Source organism: Carassius auratus, chromosome 37 (assembly GCF_003368295.1).
Source record: "Carassius auratus strain Wakin chromosome 37, ASM336829v1, whole genome shotgun sequence".
NCBI classification, from domain to species: Eukaryota; Metazoa; Chordata; class Actinopteri; order Cypriniformes; family Cyprinidae; genus Carassius; species Carassius auratus.
The window spans coordinates 18,396,534-18,421,886 of record NC_039279.1 but is presented as its reverse complement, the minus strand read 5'-3'; the positions used below and the strand labels follow the sequence as shown (position 1 = coordinate 18,421,886).

Below are 25,353 nucleotides of genomic sequence, written 5' to 3'. Positions count from 1 at the left end.
TTTCTGTGTAGTCTTGTGTTCGTTGCAATCGAAGAATAGAAGAGAAAGAAAAGTGTTCATCACCACCATCACAACTGCAACTTGAGAGGGAAAATCTGTTAATAATTAATTGTTAATAAATCAAATATACACTACTAAAGTTTGTAATTTCTTTTCTCTTTCACTAACGACAGATTTTTAAATACAGCGCTCCCTAAAACAGTCCATATGCAACTGCAGGTAACCAGAGACTAGTAAATGTTAAACAGTGTAATGATGATTTTTCAAGGTGACAGTTATTTTAGAACGTTCCCCCTTAATGTTTCCATGGCAACGCGTCATATTTGTCACGTGAAACACCGCAGCCACAATAATAACACTGTATAACAGATGTAGGCTATCCTTCATTTCGTTTTTCCTTTTTTATTCGAAATATTCACAAACTTACTTACCATGTCATCAACTGTCCTATATTCCGATTCTCAAGTATGTGTAAGTGAGTGTGTTTGGTCGTTTAAAAATCTTTATAACAATAGAGTAAACTTTATAGTTAGCCTACTTCCACTGTGTTTATCCAACCCATATAAAAAACACACGTCGGCAAATTATATATGGATAGATTGTTTTTGCTGCTTTCACACACTCCAAATGTAGGCTTTTGTTTTACCAGTGCTTATGTGTAGCCTATTTAAATGTATGAAATCTAAAATAAACATTATGAGGTTGAAAACACTGCATAGTTGTGGTTATAACAGCGCTGAGCTCGTCCGTCTCTGGTTCAGCGCCAACCAACGCGAATCTGTCAAATCGTTTGAATCTGGCAGTAATGTCACGAGTCACAACACTGAACGTTCTAAATCCCATGGGGATAAGGTTAAATTATTATTTAACTCAAAAGGTTGAACATTTTATTTTTAACTCTGAATACAAAAATGAAACAGAGGGGGCACAAGTCAGATCTGAGGGGGCATTGCCCCCTTTTGCCCCCTTGTGGCGCCGGGCCTGGGGTGAGTTATTAATGACATAATTTTCATTTTTGGGCGAACTAACCCTTTAATAGTTAATAATAAAATAGTTTTTCCCTGCTTAATACTTTTATGAAAACCATTGTTTTCAGTATTCTTTGATGTATAGAAAGTTCAAAGAACAGCGTTTATTTGAAATATATATATTTTTTGATAATAATCAGAAATGTTTCTTGAGCAGTAAATCATCATATTTTCATGATTTCTGAAGATCATGTGACACTGAAGACTGGAGGAATGATGCTGAAAATACAGCGGAGCATCACAGAAATAAATTACACTTTAACACAGATTCACACAGAAAACTGCTGTTTTACATTAGAATAATATTTTACAATTTTATATTGCTATTTGTTCTGTATTTTTCATCAAATGGTTCATTCCAAAGTATCTTAAAGGAACAGTTCGCCCCAAAGTGAACATTCTGTCATTATTTGCTCACTCTCATGTCGTTCTCAACCTGCATGAAAAGAAGGTGTTTTTAAGAATGTTAATAACTAGACAGTTGATGGTAGACTTAAATAGAAAAAAAATAAAGTCAGTGGCTACCGTCAACTGTTTGGTTGCCAACAGAAAAAAAGAAACTCATGTAAGTTCGGTACAACATGAGGGTGAGTAAATGATGAGACAGTTTTCATTTTTGTGTGAGCTCTAACTGTAATCATTCCAGAGACGCTATTGTAAGAGCAAGGATTATGTAACTGATTTCTCAGAATATACAGTCACCGGTTCTTTTATTTGCATGCAGCACATTTTTGTTGCGTGCTCATGTTTCTGTGTGTCTCTAATGGGACTCTGAGCAGCTCGTGCAGGATCGCTGGTTAATGATGAACAGCCATCCGTATATATATATATATATATATATATATATATATATATATATATATATATATATATATATAGTACATTTATTTAAAAATTTATTCTTGGGTTTATTTGACACTTGAAATTACAGCTTGAAAATTAGTACAATAAATTTTTTGAAAAGAAAGGCAAATTATGGAGGCGGAAATGACACATTTTAAAGATTTAAATAAATAATTTGTAAATAATATATATCTTTTTTTAAATGTAATATTTTATTTAACTCTTTATTTAGATTGTCTATCTATGATCTGCATATTACATAAGGGCATTCAAGTCGAAACATAAGCTATTTTAAATATACAAAGGAATATAATTTGAAATATATGAAAAAAAAATGTATATATATATGAAGACATGTCAAAAGTTTCCAGAACAATTTAAATGCATCCTCAAAACTATGGCGTTATTTCCCTGTCAAATGTCAAGAGTGCATTATTTTAGCGCGAAAGTACATTAATATAATGTGCGGAGCGCGAATCTCTCTTATCGCGTGCGGGAACTGGGCGCACGCTCTCAGATACACGTTGCTCTTGTAAGAATTTTCTCTGGGCTCGCTCAGAGAGTATGCCTGCACTTAAAACGTGTTCAGTTCAATGGCGAATCTCTTCTCTTCGCTTAAAGTAAGCTTGTATGTGCTTAGACTGCGTCCTGTGGGTTTGTGCATGGCCAAGTACTCTTCTCTTCAATTTCTTTCTCTTTGCTCTTGGCATAAACGCTGTCCAAACGGAAACAACCAATCAGAAATAGGCTTCAACGACTGACCAATGACAACGCGACATCGTATATGCAGTCTTATTGGTTGATATTGATCCGCACATGGATCTGAGAGCGTGCGCCCAGTTCCCGCATGCGAGCAGAGAGATTCGCGCTCCGTACATTATATTCCGCGCGCAAGCAGAGAGATTCACGCTCGCGAATTATATTAATGTACTTTCGCGCTATAATTATGCACTCTCGACATTTGACAGGGAAATAACGCCATACAAAACAAGAACCTGGTGAAATCTGTCAGGTTTTAATATCAGCGCTCACCTGTGCTTTTGTTTAAGAGATCAGTCCTCGATCAATCCTGATTCAGTCAGCTACAGATGTTCTGACAAACTGAGTTTCATATGTCAGTGTGAAATGCCATTCATTTTACTTTCATATATCTGATTAAAAAACAGGATATTTAAGTCAGGTCTATCTGTATAGTGCTTTTCACAATACACATCAAAGCAGATTTACAGCAATTAATGATTTTATAATTTACTATAATTGCATTTAGTGGATTATTAAGACTAGTTAAATTTCATCCAATGAGAACTGATTTGTTTATGGAAAGGGGTCTGTATATGGCTGAATAAAATAATAATAATAAAAAGAAAACATCAGCTGAAAAGGAAGTCGGTCACAATTGTTTTTAATGTAAGTTTAAAATAAATATTGCGTGTAACAAGGTTTGCATCACATTGCTGTAATTTAATTATTATGCATCACCATTTTTACTTTATTTGAAAGAGTAAATAACTAAATTGAATGTTTGAAATATTCAGATAATATTTTCAGAGACACTCACACGAGATCTAATGTCCTGAGAGAAATACTGAGAGTTTTCCAGCACATCTACAAGGCTTGTTTAGTGCTGTATTCACAGACGAGTTGGGATTCAGACTTCCCACAGTCATCTGTTTCTGTGTCAGACGTGACTGAAATGCTTTGAATTGAATTGTTTTTCATGAATTCATTCTGACGGCTCTGTGAGGCATCTGCATGGCACTTGGGTGATGTATAGCTGTGAGATTCCTCAGTGCGCCACATTCATTAATATTCATGCTCTTTTTTTTCTTTTCCACATAAATGTGTGTGCTAATTTCAGCAGGTGTGTGTGTTGGCACGTCTCGTTTCGATGAAGTGACATGAGAAATAAAATTCTAAGATCAGTCATTGATCTTGTTTCCACTCCCATCTGTCCTCTGCCAGCGCTCAGATGTCTTCATGGCTCACGGTGGGAGGAGAGATGGCAGCGTGTGTGTGTGTCTGTGTCTGTGTGTGTGTGTGTCTGTGTGTGTGTCTATCTGTGTCTGTGTGTGTGTGTGTGTGTGTGTGTGTGTCTGTGTCTGTGTGTGTGTGTGTCTGTGTGTGTGTCTATCTGTGTCTGTGTGTGTGTGTGTGTGTGTGTGTGTCTGTGTGTGTGTGTGTGTGTGTGTGTCTGTCAGTGTGTGTGTGTGTGTGTGTGTGTCTGTCAGTGTTTGTGTGTGAGTGGGCATGTTTTTGTGTCATATCAGGACACAACTCTGTATAATGACATGGGTATGACACAGGTATTACAAGGAGAGGGTGACTTATGAGGACATAACCCATGTCCCCATTTTTCAAAACACTTATAAATCATACAGAATGAGTTTTTTTTGAGAAAGTAAAAATGTTCAAAGTTTCCTGTGAGGGTTAGGGTTAGGTGTAGGGTTGGTGAAGGACGATAGAATATACAGTTTCTACAGTACAAAAACCATTACACCTATGGGATGAACACACTTTACACAAAAACAAACATTGGTGTCTCTTTGTGTGTCTGTGTCTGTGTGTCTGTGTGTTTGTCTGTGTGTTTGTCTGTGTGTGTGTCTCTGTGTGTGTGTGTGTGTATATGTATGTTTGTCTGTGTGTGTCTCTGTGTGTGTGTCTATGTGTGTGTCTGTGTGTCTGTCTGTGTCTGTGTGTCTGTCTGTGTCTGTGTGTGTGTCTGTGTGTGTGTGTGTGTCTGTGTCTGTGTCTTTGTCTGTGTGTGTGTGTGTGTGTCTGTGTCTGTGTCTGTCTGTGTGTCTGTGTCTCTGTGTGTCTGCGTCTGTGTGTGTGTGTGTCTGTATCTTTGTCTGTCTGTGTCTGTGTGTGTCTGTCTGTGTGTGTGTGTTTGTGTCTGTGTCTGTGTGTCTGTCTCTGTGTCTCTGTGTGTCTGTGTTTTTGTCTGTCTGTGTGTATGTGTTTGTGTGTGTGTGTGTTTGTCTGTGTGTGTCTGTGTCTTTGTCTGTGTGTATGTGTGTCTGTGTGTCTGTCTGTGTGTGTGTTTGTGTCTGTGTTTGTGTCTGTGTTTGTGTGTCTGTGTCTGTGTGTGTCTGTGTTTGTGTGTGTGTGTGTCTGTGTGTCTGTGTCTTTGTCTGTCTGTGTCTGTGTGTGTGTGTGTGTGTGTGTGTGTGTGTGTCTGTGTGTTTGTCTGTGTGTTTGTCTGTGTGTGTGTCTCTTTGTGTGTCTGTGTGTGTCTGTCTGTGTGTCTGTGTGTGTATCTGTATGTTTGTCTGTGTGTGTGTCTCTGTGTGTGTGTCTGTGTGTGTCTGTGTCTTTGTCCGTCTGTGTGTGTGTGTGTGTCTGTCTGTGTGTCTGTGTGTGTGTGTGTCTGTGTGTCTGTGTGTGTGTGTGTCTGTGTGTCTGTCTGTGTCGTGTGTGTGTGTTTGTGTCTGTGTGTGTGTGTGTCTGTCTCTGTGTCTCTGTGTGTCTGTGTGTGTGTGTCTGTGTGTCTCTGTCTGTGTGTGTGTGTGTCTGTGTCCATCTGTGTGTCTGTCTGTCCGTGTGTGTCTGTGTGTGTCTGTGTCTGGGTGTGGGTGTGGGTGTGTGTGTGTGTGTGTGTGTGTGTGTGTGTCGGAGAGGGAAATGCAGTCTTTCTTGACCTATTGGTCATGACTAAGATCATATCCATATCATATAATTTAATTTAACTATTTTATTTTATTTTATTTGAAATGTTGAATTCAGCTCTAAAGAGCTCTACATTCTGTTCAGATTAATAACCCTACATTATTAGTATGGTCATAAAAGTCATGTAGCGCAGTATGATTAATTTGAGTAATTTTTTCATGACATTTAACTATAAAATTGTTTATATATTTAAAAAATATGTGGTCATTTCTATATATACAGTATATTATTGTTCTGTGAATTAAATATTTGAGGTGTATTTAAATGAATTGAAATTGGAATGTCCTTTTGATTATTGGTTATAATCTAAATGTAAAATCGGATTAAAACTTTTGAAGAGCACGTAAAAAAGAAATAAATTGCGAAGTCTTTGTATTAATAAAAATTACATTAAAACTTGAATAAAATACAAATTCCATTAAGAATAAACAAAAATTACATTAAAATAATAATAATAATAATAATTTGAACTTGTATGACTTTCTTTTTATGTGCAACACAAACTTTTGAGGAATGTTTTTGCTACACAGCAAATTTGAAAGTGTGAAAGTAACACTCACAGTGTGAAAATTAACACTTTTTCTGGGTTTATATAGGTCCACACTAAATAGAGTTAAACTAACACTTTAAATAGTGTTACTTTTTTTTGCACTTGCATAGAGTAAAAACAACACTGTAAGTTTTCAACATTAACACCATAGTGTTAGTGTTGAAACTGCACTGGTTGTGTCAATAATTTTAACAGCAAGAGATTTATTATTTCCACATTAATGTAGTGTTCATACAAACCCTGATTAAGGGTTAAAAAATGTAAACACGCTGTATCAATTTGAAATCTTATTTTTAACACAGATGTAACAAATACACCAACACAAAAGATACAATATATTCAGCATCATCTGACCATAGAGACACTGCAAAGCGACACATTTGACTCCAAGGCTTCCACGTAGGACAGGCTGAAGACTAGTGCTGTGTTTCCACCGAAATTACCCGGAACATTTGTACCAGGAACTTTTTTCCCCCCAGACCTGTTGCTTTCTGCGTTTCCACCGCGGTGTAAAGTACCGGGAAGATTAGGCAAATAGACTGGTGACGTAGGTCTGTGTGTGTTTCTCAATACAAAGTACGCTGATTTTGGACGTGCATCCTCGGTAGTTCAGACTTTGCTCATTCGACTCGGGAGTGTGATGCCCGTGACGACGCAAATCCGGTAAATCTGCAAACAGCAGCGTACTTCATAACTTCAGTCAGCTCGTCTTGACTACTGCAATTTTCCTCACTGTATATTTACAATTAAACTAAATAGATTTCGTTTTATTGTACTCAACTCAACCAATCAACGTGTTTAGAGCCAAGACCCGCCCCCGAAAGTTCTGGAACTTTGAAAAAGTACCACCTCGCCAGCAGGGACTTTCTGAGGGGCATTTTTTTACGCGGAACTTTATTTAGTTCCTGGTTGCTCCTAGTTGACAAAAAATAAAATACAAATATTAATAATTGCGTGCCGAACAAACTGAAATTCAACTCATTCACTGAAAACTTTGAGAATTATTACTTGTGCAGCTAATGGCTCCTGATTTGTACTTTATTTGATTTTTGTTGTGACACAAGTACATTTTCTGGAGCTGGTCTTTAACATTGACAAATTGAAATAAATTGTGAAGTTTGGAAGTGAAATGTCGTGCGGTGATAACTGCATGTGCATCTGCATATCTTCAAAACTCTTTTCTGTCGCCACAGGAGCGGCGAGACCCACACGGCCCACCCTCATGAATCCTCATTCACACGGGGATAAAAATAGCTGCAGGAGAGCGGGAAAGTGGGGGAAAATTGCTGGTTTTCTTAGCAGATTTGCCACGAGCTTTGCCGGTGTGCGTTTGTGAGCAAGAACTGCATTAGTTAGAGGTCTTGCTGTAGTAACATGCATGTTCAGGCTGTTTTTTGATGCCTTGGACATGTTGATGTGCATGTGCAGGTGGTTATATAAGCTGCGTAACTTTAGTGAGCCAGTGCCAGACCTGAAGGAGCACAAGGAGCTTCACTCAAGACATGGTTGGTTGTCCTGATGCTCATATTTAAGGGGGACTCAAGAGTCTGTCCTCTAGTGATTAATGAAATGCCCTGCTCCTTCATCACTGCCTGATTTCACATCAACAGGTTAAAGTGACCATGTTGCGTAGTCTGGACGAGGACCAGAAAATGCCCAATTGAACTGCATCTATTACAGCTTTTGTAATTGAAGTTGAATGTGAACATGAGTGTAAAGTGGCATTACGTTTAGAGCTGCCTACGGTGCATCAGATTTCTTTGTGCATGTTGTTTTCAGTCGATCGGTAGGTGTGCCATCTGAGATTAATAACAGCATGTCTGCAATTTAACTGACTGGTTGGTTGTCACGCTGTTTTCTCCTCAAGCGCACATGGGCTTATTGGAGCTCTATTTCATGCCACTGGTCGCCTGGGGTCAGAGGTCAAACTGATGAAACTTTATCGTGCATCAGTGGTATGAGGCATTAGCTGTTGGGCTGCTTGACCCAATCTCACCCTGTTTGTGTGACACAATAAGTTCAGATGAAGCTCACCTGCTGTCCACTCCTCTTAGTTTCATCTGTCGCTCTGCTAGAATTGCAGAACAAGGTGCTTGTTAAAGGACAGAAATACTTAAAGAAAAAAAAGACATATAAAAACATACATATATATTTATATATGATTTATATGACATACTATATTAATTATATGATGGTTAAGATTCAAATTTTATAATTAAACATTAAAATTACATGAAATGCGTGTTCTATTCACATAAAATTAATAGAGGATTTTATATCGTATACTTTATGTATTATTTTATTGTATATTTAAAAATATATAATTTAAATATAATAAATTATTAAATTGTAATATAAAATAATTAAATAAAAACGTTTCTTATTTTATATATATATATATATATATATATATATATATATATATATATATATATATATATATATATATATATATATATATATATATGTATAACTGATGTATATATGTTTAACTGATTTAAAATTATATATATATATATATATATATATATATATATTATATATAATTTTAAATCAGTTAAATTCATATGATATCATATATTATAAATTATTATCATGTTATATTAATGAGTATTTATTAATGTATTTAATTAATGTATTAATGTATTTTATTTAATGTATAGATTTTAATATACAGTAAGTTACAAATAAATGTGTGTGTGTGTGTGTGTGTGTGTGTGTGTGTGTGTGTGTGTATATATATATATATATATATATATATATAATTAGAAACATTTTATTAAAATTTACAATTTAATAAATTATTATATTTAAATTATATATATTTATTATTTTAAAATATACAATAAAATAATAATAAAAATATTCAATATAAAATCCTCTAAATTAATTTTATGTGACTAGAACACAATCATTTTATGTAATTTTAATATTTAATTATAAAATTTGAATCTTAATAAGCATCATATAATTAATATAATATGTCATATAAATCATATAGTTTAATTAATTTGTATATTTAATATAGTGAATTTTATATATTCATTTTTAGATATTTTATATAATCACATATATTAATAGAAGTGAACAAAAGAACCTGCGGAGCATCACTGAATCTGATTGGACACTAAAATCTGGTTTGTTTACTTCTAAAGCACATATATTTACATATTTGCGTAATTGTCAGAAAGCTGTTCCAGTGTTGCTGTGGGGCTTGATCTGGTGCGAATCCTGTAATTGTCTCTTTTAATTATTTTAGTCTTTTGAATGGCACCTATTGAAATCCGTGCTCAGTAACATCACTGTGACTCTGCCAGGATCCTTAGCCAGCTGCTGTAAAGACTAATGATTCCCCAAGCAGTGCTGGCGTGCATGAATATATTAGCATGAAAATGGCATCATAGACGCATATAATCAGCAAAAACAGCGCGTCATGAAGCAGCATTAACATGAGCTTCTGTGCTGTTCAGTACCTGCTGCAGCATTGGCTTTCTTTCCTCTTTCTTGAGCTTCTTTCAGTCTTTTAGACATCTTTAAACAAGCCGTCCATCTGAGCTCACCTGCTCTTTTCTGCATTCAGTAACTTCTCATTACCCTGCTGCCCAGATAACACAAAACCGTCTTTATTCTTCTGCTGATAGCTTTTACTTTGTGTTGAGGAGCCAGTCAGAGAAGTCTTTTGCAATGACATGGATGTCTCCTGAGACTCTTTGAAGTGCTTTGCAAGCCTCTGTTTTGATTTGTCCACTTATGAGCATCTTAATGTGGAAAGGTCAGGCAGAAAAAGCATCTAGGTTTATGGGAATTGCGTATATATTGCAGCTATATTTAACATGCTGTCTTATATAGCAGTGTAAGATGAGGAAAGATGACCCCTTTGACCTTTAAATTTCCTCAGCACATGTATTGAATGGCTGTGCTTTTATTAATCTTGACCTTTCATTGGAACAGTTTGAGTTTAAATAGTCACTTTTTAGTCAAGTTTTAGATATTAGAAGTTTATTATTTCAGTCTGCTTGGTTATGTGGCTTTGACATTTTATTTGGAATTGGAGTGAAATGTTCAAGAAGGTTCCATCTGCATGTTTGTGTGTTTATTAGTGCATTAAATAAGTGTTAAAAATTAATGATGTTATTATTTAAGAATTCAGTGAATTAGATTTTAAACACCTTTATTGTTCATCATAACCTGTAAGCTAATTGATTGAATTCATTTGTATTCATAGTATTTCGTGGCATCTTTTTAAAATAAATAAATTATTAATAGATAAATAGATAAATAATCTCATAGAATTAGGCTAATTTGCAATTTTAATCAAAGGTCTGTTTATATAATAGAAATGTAAATTTAATTTAATATCAAAAATCATGCATTTGCATGGAATATTTAATATTTGATGCCATATTTTTTATATAAAATAAAGTAATAAAAATAAAATTAAATAAAATTGCTAAAATATAAATACATTTGCATAGAATATGTGATATATTACTTGACATTGTAAAAATAATAATAATAATAAAAAAAAATTCCGGTATATATTATAACCAATGTATTTTACATTTTGCATGTATTTTTATAGATGCAAAAATGAACCCAGTTCCCCATGTTTTACAATTTAATGCTATGAGCTATCATTTGTTTTCTTAAATAATATGCATTATTTTGTACATGTGCTCTAAATATATTGCAGTTTAACAGGACATGCACCTCTTTGGACAGTGAATAATGAATTCTCCTGACTGATGAAACTGAAATGTTTTTGGTTACCGATGGCATATTTCCAATCACAGGCGGCTTTTTGCACACAACACTGGCTTCAGTATCAACAGCCTGAGTCTGAATAATCTGAATAATGAAAGACTTGTGCAGATTGTTAAGACTGGCCTCTTCTTGTTGTGTATCAATGGTTTTATTAGGGCTAGAGGCTTAGAGCTAAAGCCTAGAACTGAATCTGATATTTGGGTCGTATGTCTCCATGTTCAACAAAATCCATTAGAAGTCCTTCCAGATCTGAGAAATTAGTGTCTGGAGTGGGGTCTGTTTTGAGGTTGAACTCAAAAAAATAGACGCTGAAATAGATTTGTAAGGTGGAGAGGAGTCTTGGAAAAGGGAACAGATGCATAACATGTTTGAGATTGGAAATTCGATATGGTGAGATGGAGATTGGTTGGTGTTGAAAGAGAAGATGGGTTGGAGGTTAATATCTTGAAGATCTGGCACACTGTGTAGTATACTCTGAACAGGTCAACGTATTCCTGTTTTTGATGATTCCTAATGCCTTCTGTCTACCTTTGGACTCTGTGATGGATAGAGGCTTCAAATGAGCTTTCTTTAGCAACTCTTTGCTTATCAGTTTGAGTGAATCTCTGAGAAGGTCCTTATTTTTGATTTTGGTATGAAATGCGAGCTATTTTGGGGAGATTTCTATATGCAACGCCATCCAAAGGTCAAATGAAAAACTAGGATTTCAAATTAAATTGTAACTTGAAAAAAAAAAAAAGGTTTGGGGTGAAATTTGAGTTATTTTTGGGAGATTGACCCATCAGTGCAAACACATCCAAAGTGAAAACTGATATAACTGGGATTCAAAATCCAATTAAAAACTGGAGAAAAAAAAAGAAAGTTAGTTAACATAATAAATGCAAGATATTGAAATAATGCAATAGTGAAATAATGAAATAAATTGTGCCGTTCGCTTTAGTATAAAGCCAAAATTTAATTTGGATTCTCAGATCATTGTCAAATCATGCTTGATCAGTAGATGGTAGATTGTAATGCAAATGAAGTAATTATTATAATTTTTTTTAAATGCATAAAATTAGAATGAGAAAGTAATATAATGAGGAATAGAAAACAGAAGTATTTTCACTCAGGCGTAATGTAGCACCTTTACCTTTCACCTGTGAATGATAATGTTGTCTAATAGATGTTCTGAGCTCCAATAATGATCTATAACAACGTGAAATCTGTCTTTATTTGTTAGATCGGTCTCTGTGAAGCTCTCATAAGGCACACATTATCCCGTGCACATCTGTCAGTGTTCAGGAGCCCAGCTGTGGAGACTCTCTAATCAAGCAGATCTCATTATAACACCCAGATAATGAACGAGGCTTTGAGCTGATTGGAGCAGGACTCCGTGAAGAGCCGTTATTTCCATTACAGGCCGATCTGAAGGCACGTATTGAAGTGGATGGATGTGCATGAAGTGTTTCTGTAAAGAGATGACCACTGTTCCTTAAAAGCCATAAAACAGCTCTAGTTTTGTGCTCTCAAGGGTAACTTCTGACTCTTTTCTTCAGCGGATCTGCAGGAGCTTGTGAAATCCCAGTTCTCACACACACACACACACACACACACACACACACGCATGCACATGCAATTTGCTGCTGTGCTCTTTCAATCATTTACTTAGATTGAATAGTTATTCATTAGCTTGCATCAAAAATAAACTCACCCAGTTATAACTGTAATAAAAACAGTTATTTCTTTTGAGTGAAAATGGTTTTATACAAGAGTTCATATTTTTTTACACAAAGTTGACAGATTCACTGAATCGTTCTACTTCTTTCTTTCCTGAATGAATCATTGTTGTATGAATCATTCGAATGGTATAATCCAATGACTTGCTCATAAAGACGGTGATTCGTTTTATTCTGAGAATGAATCAGTTTTTGAATCAGTCGTTCAAGGGAATGATTCCCTGACTCATGCGTGCTTTTCTGAACGAATATGTGTTTTGAATGAATCATTTGAATAAATGATTCAGTGACTCACTCATGCAGTTACTTGGTTTAGCTCTTGAATAATTCAGTGTTTTTGGACAAATAATTTGAGGGAAAGATTCATTTATAATGAGTCACTTATTGTGTTTTTGCATTACTATTTGAGTAAATGATTCTGTGGCTTGCTCATGAAGACCGTTATTTGTTTCTTTCTTGAATAATGGTTATAGTGAATGAATCAGTGACTCACTCATAAAGACTGTAACTTGTTTATTTATTCATGAATGAATCAGTATATTTAACAACTGTTTGAGTGAATGAATCAGTGACTCACTCATAAAGACTGTAACTTGTCTATTTATTCCTGAATGAATCAGTATATTTTAACAACTGTTTGAGTGAATGAATCAGTGACTCACTCATAAAAACTGTAACTTGTCTATTTATTCCTGAATGAATCAGTATATTTTAACAACTGTTTGAGTGAATGAATCAGTGACTCACTCATAAAGACTGTAACTTGTCTATTTATTCCTGAATGAATCAGTATATTTTAACAACTGTTCGAGTGAATGAATCATTGACTCACTCATAAAGACTGTAACTAGTTTATTTATTCCTGAATGAATCAGTATATTTTAACAACTGTTTGAGTGAATGAATCATTGACTCACTCATAAAGACTGTAACTTGTTTATTTATTCCTGAATGAATCAGTGTATTTTAACAAATGTTTGAGTGAATGAATCAGTGACTCACTCATAAAGACTGTAACTTGTTTATTTATTCGTGAATGAATCAGTATTTTTTAACAACTGTTTGAGTGAATGAATCAGTGACTCACTCATAAAGACTGTAACTTGTTTATTTATTCGTGAATGAATCAGTATATTTTAACAACTGTTTGAGTGAATGAATCAGTGACTCGGTCATGAAGCATTACTTGCTTCATTCCTGAACGAATCAGTGATGTTGAATAGAGTGTTTGAAGGAATGATTCAATGACTAACTCACAAGGAGTCACTTGTTTTGTTTCTGAACGAATGCGTTTTTCACCAAATCGGTTGAATGAGTGATTCAATGACTCACTTATTGACAGCCATTTGTTGCCACCTACTGATGTAACAATGTAACTTACAGCATGCAGCAGCTTTTTAACCCTCTATTCCCCAGATGATTTTAGTGGATTTATGAAGTCAGTCCTCAAGTTGTTCATCACATTATCTAATACTTTGTATGCTTACCATAGTATATGAAACTCGTTTATTTCAAAAGATCAATGCATTTTTTTATAATATGATGCATTAAAGAATGACTCCAGAGAGATCAGCAGCAGCAGCAGCAAGGCTGTTAATCGTCCCATTGGGAGAGCGGTGTCATCTGGTGTATAGAGCCCTGATAAGAGCGGTCAGTGATTATTTATCACCCGTGTGTGCGTCCTCCATAAATCCTGATAACGGCTTGCTCATTTGGATCGATTGCATACGTCAGCACTCGTAACTTACCCACAAACAAAGGCCAGAGGATGACAAACATGATGCAATTCTTGCACACTGACACATGCACAGACGCACTGCCTGTGATGAAACTGAGCAGTCATTCTGTTCCTCATGCGTGTTTCTGCGAAGTACTGGACATTCGGCTCTATGGCCATTTTTCTGTGTGGTTTTCACATGCACAAATTTATAGATGTTACCTAGATAGTTAGTCTGATTAGCATACCCATACCCTTCATTTAAATTTTGTGCATAAAGTGGAAAATGACATGCTTAAAAAAACTTGTGGAAACTGTTTTGGAAATAGTGGAAAGGGCATGTGCATGCATGTGTTATTTCATTGATAAAGTTTCTTGTTTGAGAACATGGCATGCATCTCATTTGACAATGCAATCGTAATAATAAACTTTCTGAGGACGTCAGATGAGATTAATAAATTGCATGTATTTAATCAAACTCTATTGTCTCACATGCATATACAAACTTAGCCATTTATATGCTAGAATACGGATACACTACTGCTCAAGTTTGGAATAATTCATTATTATTTCATGTCTCTTCTGCTCACCAAGGCTGCATTTATTTGATTGAAAAATACAGTAAAATACAAAATAAATTTTGCAATATTATTATAATTTAAAACAGCTGTATTCTGTGTGAATCTGTGTTAAAGTGTAATGTATTTCTGTGATGCTCCGCTGTATTTTCAGCATCATTCCTCCAGTCTTCAGTATCCCATGATCTTCAGAAATCAGAATAATATCAGATGATTCACTACTTGGGTTATTATAAGTTATTATTGGTGCTCAATTAATTAATAATAATGAGTTGTATTATTAGATTAGATTAGATGTACTTTACATCTACTTTACACTTTACAATGCTCGTCCTATGAGCCAAAACGCTCACAGATTTGTTGCTGCTCTGCATTGAGGCGACTGATTACATGATTTTGTTTGATTGATGATGAATGATTGCATTGCATTTATTTTTTATGCATCAGTCAGAGAAATGCTTGTATATTATGAATATATATTTTTTTATTTCATTTATTTTTTTGTACGAAACTAATGATAATAATAATAATAATAATATTAATAATAATAATAATACATATTTGTTTATTTTGAACATATTCAAAATAATTCCTTGGTCAGATATTTCTGAATAATGACCATTATTTTGTATTTTCGTTGTTGTTGTGATTATATTCTGTCTCACTGTTTTGTCTCTGTACTTTTACTGTTTATGAAGATCAATTCCAATCATTTATTTATTTATATAAAACATCAAGAATACTAAAATAAATCTTACATTTATTTTATTAAATAAATTTGTTACATGAGCAAATGTACTTATTTATTTAACTATATTTGAACATCAAAACAATACTAAAATAAATTATTATATTGTTTTAATAAATTATTTAGTTTGTTCCTATACTTTATTTATTTATATAAAACATCAAACAATACTAAAATAACTTCTTTAATTTATTTTATTTAATAAAGTAGTTTATTTATTTATTTATTTAAAAATACAAAAATAAATCACTTTATTAATTTATATCAATAAACAAACTTTTGGTACTTAAGTGAATAAAATGCATTTATTTATTCATTTAACCATGTATGAAGATCAAAACAATACTAAAATACATTTTCTGCAATTTATTTCAATAAATAAATTGGAGCTACTTAAATTCATTTATTTATTTATTTATTTTATTTATTTATTCATTTAACCATGTGGGAACATCAAAACAATTCTAAAATGAATTACTTTATTAATTAATTTAATTAAATAAATTAGCTACTTAAGTAAATAAACAATAAAACATTTCATTTATTAATTTATTTATTTAACCATGTGCGAAGATCAAAATAATACTTTTTTTCCATAATTAATTTTCATAAATTAAAAATATCGTTCATAAATTTACTTAAAAAAAAAAGAAAAATATATATAAATACATAATTATTATTATTATTATTTTTTTTTTTTTTTTGTGCTGGTTTTAGTTGTTTTAAGCTCATCTCTCAGTTTGGCCAAGCTGTTGTAACTGGTTTAGTGAGCAGCTAACAGATGAAAAAGCCTGCGTTTTTCTGACACTTTTAGGTGATGTTAAATTTTAGCCATAAAGAGCAAACAATCAATACAAGTAAGGTCTCTCTCGGCTCTAATGGACGCTAAAGATGTGTTGTTGGATGCTCGTAAGCACTTAACTCCACATGGTTTGCCTCTTACCTCTGTCTCGGTCTGAACAGAAGATGACAATGTTATTACGGCCGCTTGCTTTGAAGTGAATGTTACTTGTAGCAGAACATTCAATAAAGTCACGTCAATTCATCAAAAGTTTTTTAGTCGAGTGGAAATAAGCATTCGTGTCACTCAATCATCTGTACAGTGAGATGAATCGTTATATCGTTCATATGATTACCATATTGAAAGGTGTGTTGTGATGAAACATTTATTAGCCTGTCGTCCAGTATTCGGCTAGCAGCATTTCTGTTTGTGTTATTAGCCTGTGGCTTCTTAATGTCACATCTCTCTCTGTGCGTTTACTTATTCAGAGCGAATGCAACAGCCCGAGGGACTTTATTAATGGTGGCTCTGAAATAGATGCGTGCAATTTCACCGTGCTTGTGTTTTTGAAAGAAAGACAAACATATGGGTCGATATCACAGACTGAACCACATTGGCATTGGTAGATATTTCTTGGGTTATGTCTAGACAGATCGTGATCGTGTATATTTACGTATTTAAAACAATTTCAAAAGAAAAGGATTATCTTATTTGAATAAATAAGTCATGGTAAAAGTTAAGTAAATAAATAAATAATGCTATTTATTCATTCATTCATTCACTTAAGCATATGTTCATGTACATCAAAACAATACTAAAATAAATTACTTTTAATTTATTAATTTATTTTAAGCAATAATGGTTACTCTAAGTAGATAGATTAGATAGATGGATAGATGGATAGATAGATAGATAGGTATAGATAATATAACATTTATTTATTTATTTGAGCATCCATGCTTGAACAACAAAACGGTAAGAAAATAACTTACTTAATTTATGAATTTATTTGAATAAGTAATTGATGCTCACTTTAAATAAATAAATAAATAAAAACGTTCAAATAACAGTGTGTGAACATTCAAACATGACTAAAATTAATGTATTAATTTATTTAAAAAAAAAATCATGGTTAATTAATATATTTATTAATTAATCAAGTAACTGGGTGCGAACATTCAAACAATGCTAAAATAAATTAATAAATGTATTAATTTATTTCAATAAATAAAATATGATTAAGTAATAAATACAAATTAGTGGATGAAGTAAAAATAATTTATTTTACTGAATAAACTGTTTGAACATCAAGACAGTACTGAAATAAAACAATTCTTATTTAAATAAATTTATTAAGGTATTTCAGTAAATAAATTATGGTTACTTCAGTAAACTAATACATTTATTTACTTACTTAATTATGTATGTATGTATGTATTTTACCAAAACAATTGAAATCTCTCCAGCTGAATCCCCTGGTTGGGAGTCAGAACCCACACAGTAATGGTTTGCCGTTTGCAATGTGTCCATATCATTCATATCAATCATTTAATAATTTTTTTTTTCAGGGTGTGGGGCCGGATCCTCATATGGCTCTGGTGCTGCCGTCTGATGCCAAACAGGCCAAAGAGAAGAAGAAGAGCTCGATGGCCGGCCTGTCGGAGGAGGAGGAGCATCTGTCCATCAGGATAGGTAGAGCAGGAGTTCACTCAGGCAAGCTCTTCTTCACCATCCCACAGTTTTACTCTCACTCTCACACACTGATGGCTCTCTGGCTCTCAATCACCCTCCTGACGCTTTTTACAAATCACACTCCCTCTTCATTATTGGTTCTGTCTTGAAACCTAGTGACTTGCCTACCCAAAACATTATTTGTGGCATTATTGGCACACAGTGTGTAAAGCTTTCAGTCTCTTCTGCTCACCAAAGCTGCATTTATTTAATTAAAAATACAGAAAAAAATATAAAATATTATTAGAATGTTAAACAGCTGTATTTATGTGAATGTATTGTTAACTGCAATTAATTTCTGTGATGCTCCGTTGTATTTTCAGCATCATTCCTCCAGTCTTCAGTGTCACATGATCTTCAGAAATCATGAAAATATGATGCTTTGCTTCTCAGTGTTTTTAATGTTGAAAACATGCTGATGAATATTTGTTTTAGAAGCTGATACATTTTATCTTTCAATACTCTTTGAAGGATAGAAAGTTCAAAAGAACAGCATTGATTTTAAAATAGAGATACTTTGTAACATTATAAATGTCTTTAATGTCACTTATGATTAATTGAAAGCGTCCTTGCTGAATTAAAGCAAAGCTCTAATGAGTTATAAAATGCATTGCAATCAGCTGCATGTGAGGAAGATTTACTTTGATAAATAATAAATATTCTTTTAATGTGATCATTTACTCCAGAAATGATTTACTCTCATTTGTCTTCATGCCAGAAGTGTAAGCTGTATATTGTATGTTATATGAAGAGCATAAAATGCTATTTTATTTTAAAGATTTGTGCAGCTCTGTTGTGTATAAAGGTAATACAAAAACATAATGTAGTGTAAAGGCACTTTAAAAGTAATCAACATCTCACAAGTCAAACTAATGTTTAATGAGAGATGCTTCTGGGTGTGGAGCAGCGTGAGAGTAAATAATGTTAGTGAATGAACTGTGTGTCACTGGCTGTTATAATGATGCTCTGTTGAAGATCAAGTTCACTAGGTTTTGCGGCAGTGTTTCAGATTCATATACACAAACACACTTATTTTTTTCTTCTTTATAATTATAATTTAATCTGTGTCCTCTCTCAATTATTGATTGCGTATCTGTTCTTCTGAGACAGTGTTGCTGCTCTTAAGTCTCTTTGCTGTAGTGTGCACTACAGAGGGCTGGTGGTGGGGCTCTTTAAACTGCTTTGACATGAATAGAGTGCAGAAGGAACAAATGGTTTTCTCAAACGATGCTTAATGCAACATTTATGGAGATATTGCAATATAACTTTTGCAATTTACCATCATGAACAGAACTCGGGCGGATCAGATATATGCACAACTCAAGGATGTTTGGCTGATTTAACATTTATATGTATGTGTTATTTTAACATAATCTTAATATAATAAATTTAGCTGCAATGGAAGTAATTTTTTTATTTTTTATTTTATAATATTCTCTAAATTTAAAAGTTATACTTTTTAAATGTTCTACAACAGTTTGACCCTATTAAATGTAAAAAAGTAAAATATTCTGTATTTATGTTGTTTTATTGCAAATATATTTATGATAAACAATATAGTCTAAACAATATTTATAAAATTAAAAGAAGAAAATAAAAATATAAAAGTAAAATATAACCTTTAAAAAATGTTTTCACATGAAACTGCAGTCATGTAAGAAAAGATTAACCATATTTATTATTATTATTATTATTATTTATTGAATAGTATTTTCACCTTTTGCATTATGGAGACGGGAGAGACCCATTAAATGAAATGAAATGAAAGTGAAAAAAAGAATGAAGATGTCACGTCAGATGATCGACAGATTTCTATATCGCTTCGATAGACCGATCTACTTCAAGTGTAAACTAATTACCATACGTAACGAGACGTTCCCTTTCAGTGGGTTACTCTCTATGTCCCGTTGGACAGCCGAGGGGATGGTGGAGCTCAACATGTTCCACTGTATGGACTCTCTTGAGCAGTTAAAGCAAGTTGAAGCAAGCCGACCTGAAGCCGGGAACACTCAGTGCTTCTACCCATTTGAGGTGAGAACACAGGAGGATACTGGCTCCTTATGAAGGGTATAGAATCTAACAAAAGTGTTAGGGGTTGCCCAGATATCTGTCAGTGAGGTTCTAAGGGCCAGCGCCCAGGAGGATGCAACACTTCTAGTTGAGTGAGCTTGCAATCTGAATGGTCAGAGCACACCCTGTGCCTGATAAGCCTGGGTGATGACATCCACTATCCAGTGGGCCATCATCTGCTTGTAGACAACTTTCCCCTTCTGCTGGCCTCCATGACAGACAAAGAGCTGGTCTGAGGTCCTGAAGCTTTGTGTCCTGTCTACTTAACATCTTAATTCTCATAGTGGGAACCTTGGGCACATAGCCGGGCCTCAGGGTTAACTGGGAATCAGCTGGCCCTGACTCTAGGCACAAATCGTTCACCAAAAAATGTGTTCTGGGCCCCTGACCTCTTGATGAAGGCCAGTGCAAACAGGAGCAGAAACCTCATCGACAGAAGCTTCAGCTCAACTGTCTGCAAAGGCTCAAATAGGCCGTGCTGTAGTGCCGTGAGCACTAGAGCCAGTTCCCAAGATGGTAAAGAGAGGGGCCGTGGAGGATTTAGCCTCCTGGCCCCTCTAAGACACCTGATGATCAGGTCATGCTTCCCCAACGACTTCCCTTCCATGGGGTCGTGGTTAGCAGTGATGGTAGCAACATAAACTTTAAGGGTGTAGGGAGACCGCCTTCGCTCCAACCCTTGCTGCAGAAAGGACAGCATGACACTGATCGGGTCATCTTTAGGGGCCTTCTCGGTGTGAAGAACACCATTAGATGAACAGGTTCCACTTCAAAGTGTAAGCATGTCTCGTAGACAGTGCTCTCACTGAAGTGATGGTGTCAACTACCTCTTGGGATAGGTCACCTAAAACATTTGATGTCCCATCCAGTGACCTGACATGAAGCTTCCAGTGGTCTGGACGCGGGTGCCACAGAGTGCCCCTTCTGTGAGTCAGTAGATCCTTCCTCAGAGGAATCAGCCAAGGAGAGGCTGCCACGAGGAGCATTAGTTCCGGGAACCAGGTCCAGTGGGCCAGTACCGACCCACAAGCAGGACCCTTCTCATCGTCCTCCCTGAACTTGCACAGTGTCTGTGCTATAAATCTCACTTGGGGAAATGCATACTTGCGCAGGCCCCTCGGCCAGCTGTGTGCAAGTGCATCTGTGACGAAAACAACTGGCAGTGAGGGGTTTCCCTCAGAGGGAAAGACTAGTAAGACTAGTCCGGCAGGTGACAGAAATAGAGCACCCCTGGCTGCCACCAGATGGAACCCCAGATCTAGACATCGGCACGGGCACTCCACCCCTTTACAGGAAACAGAGTCTGGTCCGCAACTCCGAGACAGTCAACCTCCCACAATGGGAGCATGTTTCGTCCGCGAAAGCCACCTCAGCATGTTTAATGCCCAGACACATAAGGCATCGATCGTGACAATCACCCAGCACCAGGTGACAACCGCAACCAAAAACGCATGGATGGAAAGGCATCTTTTCACGTTCCACCCGTGAATGCTCTTTTAGATAAACTGCTCTTTTAGTGTGCTGAATCGCACCGGGGAGATGGCTGCCTGCATCACACACAGGGGATAGTGCAACCTGATGTGTCCAACCCACTCAACACGGGAAAACCACCAAACAAGAGCCCTCACAGTGCGTGCTTGACTCGTCTTGCAGACTCAAAGCATGAGATCAGGATCAGAACTGCTTGGCTATGAAGAGAAAATTGAATATGCTCTGCACCTGCTGCCTATTTATAATCAGGCTGTGATTAGCGGCAGCTGGAAACAATAATAGCATGCAAATGTGCATTGGCTCATTTAGTTTACACTCTAAGTAGATTGGTCTATCTAAGGGATATCCCAATTCGTCTGTCATCTGATGTGACGTCGAGAGTGACCGACTGAAAGGGAAGTGTGGTTCAAGTGACAATCATGAAAGCCATGATTTTATTAACTCTCTTTATAGAAAGAAAACCCATAACTGGATTCTTCTGGCCTTGGGATCATTGTTAAATGTCTGCAGCTGTAATTCCTGAGGCACAATCCACACAGTCTAATTAACCAAGCTAAACGACTGAGCATATTACATGACAAACGAATGAAAGTTCAGCCTGTGAAACTGCCATATCCTCAGTCAGCTTCTGATAACTGAGATAGCGCACACACACACACACACACACACACACACACACACACACACAAACATACACACATATACAAGAAAAAAAAAAAATAGGATTAAATGAGCTAATTGACTAAATGGGATGTCAGTTTAGTGTAATTATGACATTTTTGCTATGGTTAATGGCATTATCACTCTTACATAATAATTCCATGATTGTAATCAGCTGCTGCATTAAACCATTTTCACACAGGATTAAAATGACTCTCACTGGGGTTTTGTGAATATCATGATTATCAGCAATTATTGCCCACAGTAATGCAGTCCTGTGGGAACGCACTAGTCATTTATTCATGTATGGACAGCCAAACAATGCTTAAATAATTTAATTTATTTCAATAAATAAAATATAATTACATTAAGTAGTTAAGTAATAATAATAATAAAAAATATAATAATTTAATTACTTATTACTTAAGTTAAATAAAAGTCGTTTTTAACATCAAAACAATAATAACTACATTTAAATTATTAAATTATTTTAGTGCTATGTTATGGTTACTTTAGCAAATAAGTAAACAAATAAAGAAATTATTTATTTTTTGCCATGATTTATGGTATTATTTATTTATTTTGTTATTCATTTATTCATTAAGCTCAACTCAACCATTCAAATTATTGTAAGAAAAAAATGATTAATATTTCATTTTCTGATTTTGTTTTATAACATTCATCCTAAAATGACTAGCACCTACAGTTTGCATTTGCTTTGATTAATTTTGTATACTTTACTTTTATTATTATTATATTTATTGCTAGAAAACCAAATAAATCATGGTTTATATTGCATTGCATGTGTTCATATCTCATAGGTTTGCTGGTCTCAGATCAGTGTAAGTGAGGGAGAATCTCTGGTGTGTGTGTGTGTGTGTGTGTGTGCTGACGTGAGTGAAATGAGGCCGATAGTGACGCTCTGAAGGCAGATTACATCGCACTGACCACATCACATGCTTAAAGAGAGCTGCATGTGTGTGTGTGTGTGTGTGTGTGTTTGTGTGTGTGTGTGTGTGCATGCTGTTTCTTCATTAAAGCCATAAAAATAAATTAAATTCACCCTCAGCTTTGCAAAGGTTCCGTGCTTGCACACAATAACACAAAGGGGTCAATATTAATGGTGTTTTTCTGGCAAGCTATCTAATCTTCTGCTTACTCCTGTGCTGCTATTGAAAGACTGTGATCAGCTGCTTTCTCTCAAACTGGCTTCTCTTGATTGATCTTGAAACAAGAATAAATCAGCTAACAGTTTCCATGAAGGTTATATATGCAATGAATTATGAAGGTATACAAAATGACTTATAGCATCATAATCTGTTTTATATGCACTTGTATTGTATATGTTATGCACACATAAATAAAGACAAAAAAAGTATATTTTAGCATTCTACTGTATATATAATCAAATTATCTATATTATTAATTCTAATTATATTAGAAATAATATTAATATTTATTCTTTAATATTTAGCAATTTGAGAGGATTTCATTCTACCAGAAATTGTATTTCTCTCTTAGCTACTCACAATATATTTCTATATAAAATATAATACAAATATTAGAAAAAAGAGTAGATGTAATTTTTAATGAATAAAGTATTTAAGTTAAAACTTGATATATATATTTTTTAATCCAATGCACGAAAGCCAGATCTATTACAACTAGTTGGAGAAATGTAGATTTAATTTTAGAATGAAAAAAAAATAATTGAACTTTTTCTAATCATGTTTACATTTTTTTACTGACTAAATACCACAAAATCAGATGAAGTGCAAAAAAAAAAAAAAAAATTCTGTTGTAATACCTTTAGAATTAATTTTCATATAGAGGTTTCATGGAAAGTGTTTCTCATTGAGTGATCATTGAGTGATTTCCTGTGGGTGCTTTTCCTTTCCAGCCATCACTGTACACAGCATCCATCAGTTCGGATCAAAACAAGAGAGAGAAATGTGGGCTATACAAGTGAAGATGTCTGCTTGCCTTTTCTAACATCATATAAAGATAAAACCAATGCAAACTGTTTGTTTTCATGCTTCTGTTCTGGCCAGTGTTTCTCAGCACTGCACGTTTCTCTTGTTCCAGCAGCTGATTCAGTGTCTGTTGTGAGACAGTGAGGATGTGCAGTGCTGCAGGGGCCCTGTGAGCAGGACTGTGCTTTATCTGTGCTTATGAATGTAATGCATTTATGTAGGATCAGTTAGTATAATGTCTTGGGGATAAGAGCAATGTTTGCCTTTGGCCATCATGTTTTAGGCAAAAGTTTGAAAGTTTGCTGATTTCTCCCATCTGATGAGCTGTCTAGTTAAATTTTTACAAAATCTGGAATGGCAGATGGAAATACATAATAATAATAATAATGTTATACTGTATATATATATAAAATTATCAATTATCACATTTAAAATAATGTAACCCTCACAGGAAATTTTGTGCATTTTTACTTTTTCAAAAAAACTCATTCTGTATGATTTATAAGCTTTTAGAAAAATGGGGACATGGGTTATGTCCTCATAAGTCACCCTCTCCTTGTAATACCTGTGTCATACCCATGTCATTATACAGAGTTGTGTCCTGATATGACACAAAAACAAGAGCACACACACACACACACACACACACACACAATGGTACTGTGTGTTTCAGAATCTAGCAGGCTGTTATTGAATTTTGTAGCTGTTAAAAACTAAATTAAATCTGACAACAATCCCACAGTCCATAACGGAAGCATCGTTCTTCAATCCAAATGTGAAAAATGTGTTTACATGCAGCTGAAATATTAAAGGCACAGCAGCCAAAAACAATCCTTTTTCTTCTAATGCTCAGTGAGAGGGAGGAAGATGGTTATGGAAAACTAAATTATGACTGTTTTAAATGCAAAAGAAAAACACAAAAACATAAAAACACCGTTTAATTATTTAAGCTGGCCTCCCTGAATGACGAGCAAATCTTGCTATCACACTTTCGTCTGCGTTGCACCTCTTCCTCTCTCTGCGTCAGTGTTTATA

The 25,353-nt window shown here is 34.7% G+C and overlaps 1 protein-coding gene across 4 annotated transcripts in view; it reads left to right on the top strand.

Moving 5' to 3' along the window:
• The window catches only part of slc39a11 (solute carrier family 39, member 11), a 98,181-nt gene that overhangs the window by 33,557 nt on the left and 39,271 nt on the right, over window positions 1-25,353 (top strand). For 3 of the 4 annotated variants that reach the window (XM_026223252.1, XM_026223254.1, XM_026223253.1), the window contains exon 5: window positions 17,962-18,106. In XM_026223252.1, the coding sequence (XP_026079037.1) occupies window positions 17,962-18,106 (145 nt within the window). The remainder of the gene's footprint in view (window positions 1-17,961; window positions 18,107-25,353) is intronic. The other variant, XM_026223255.1, reaches the window with a different exon arrangement.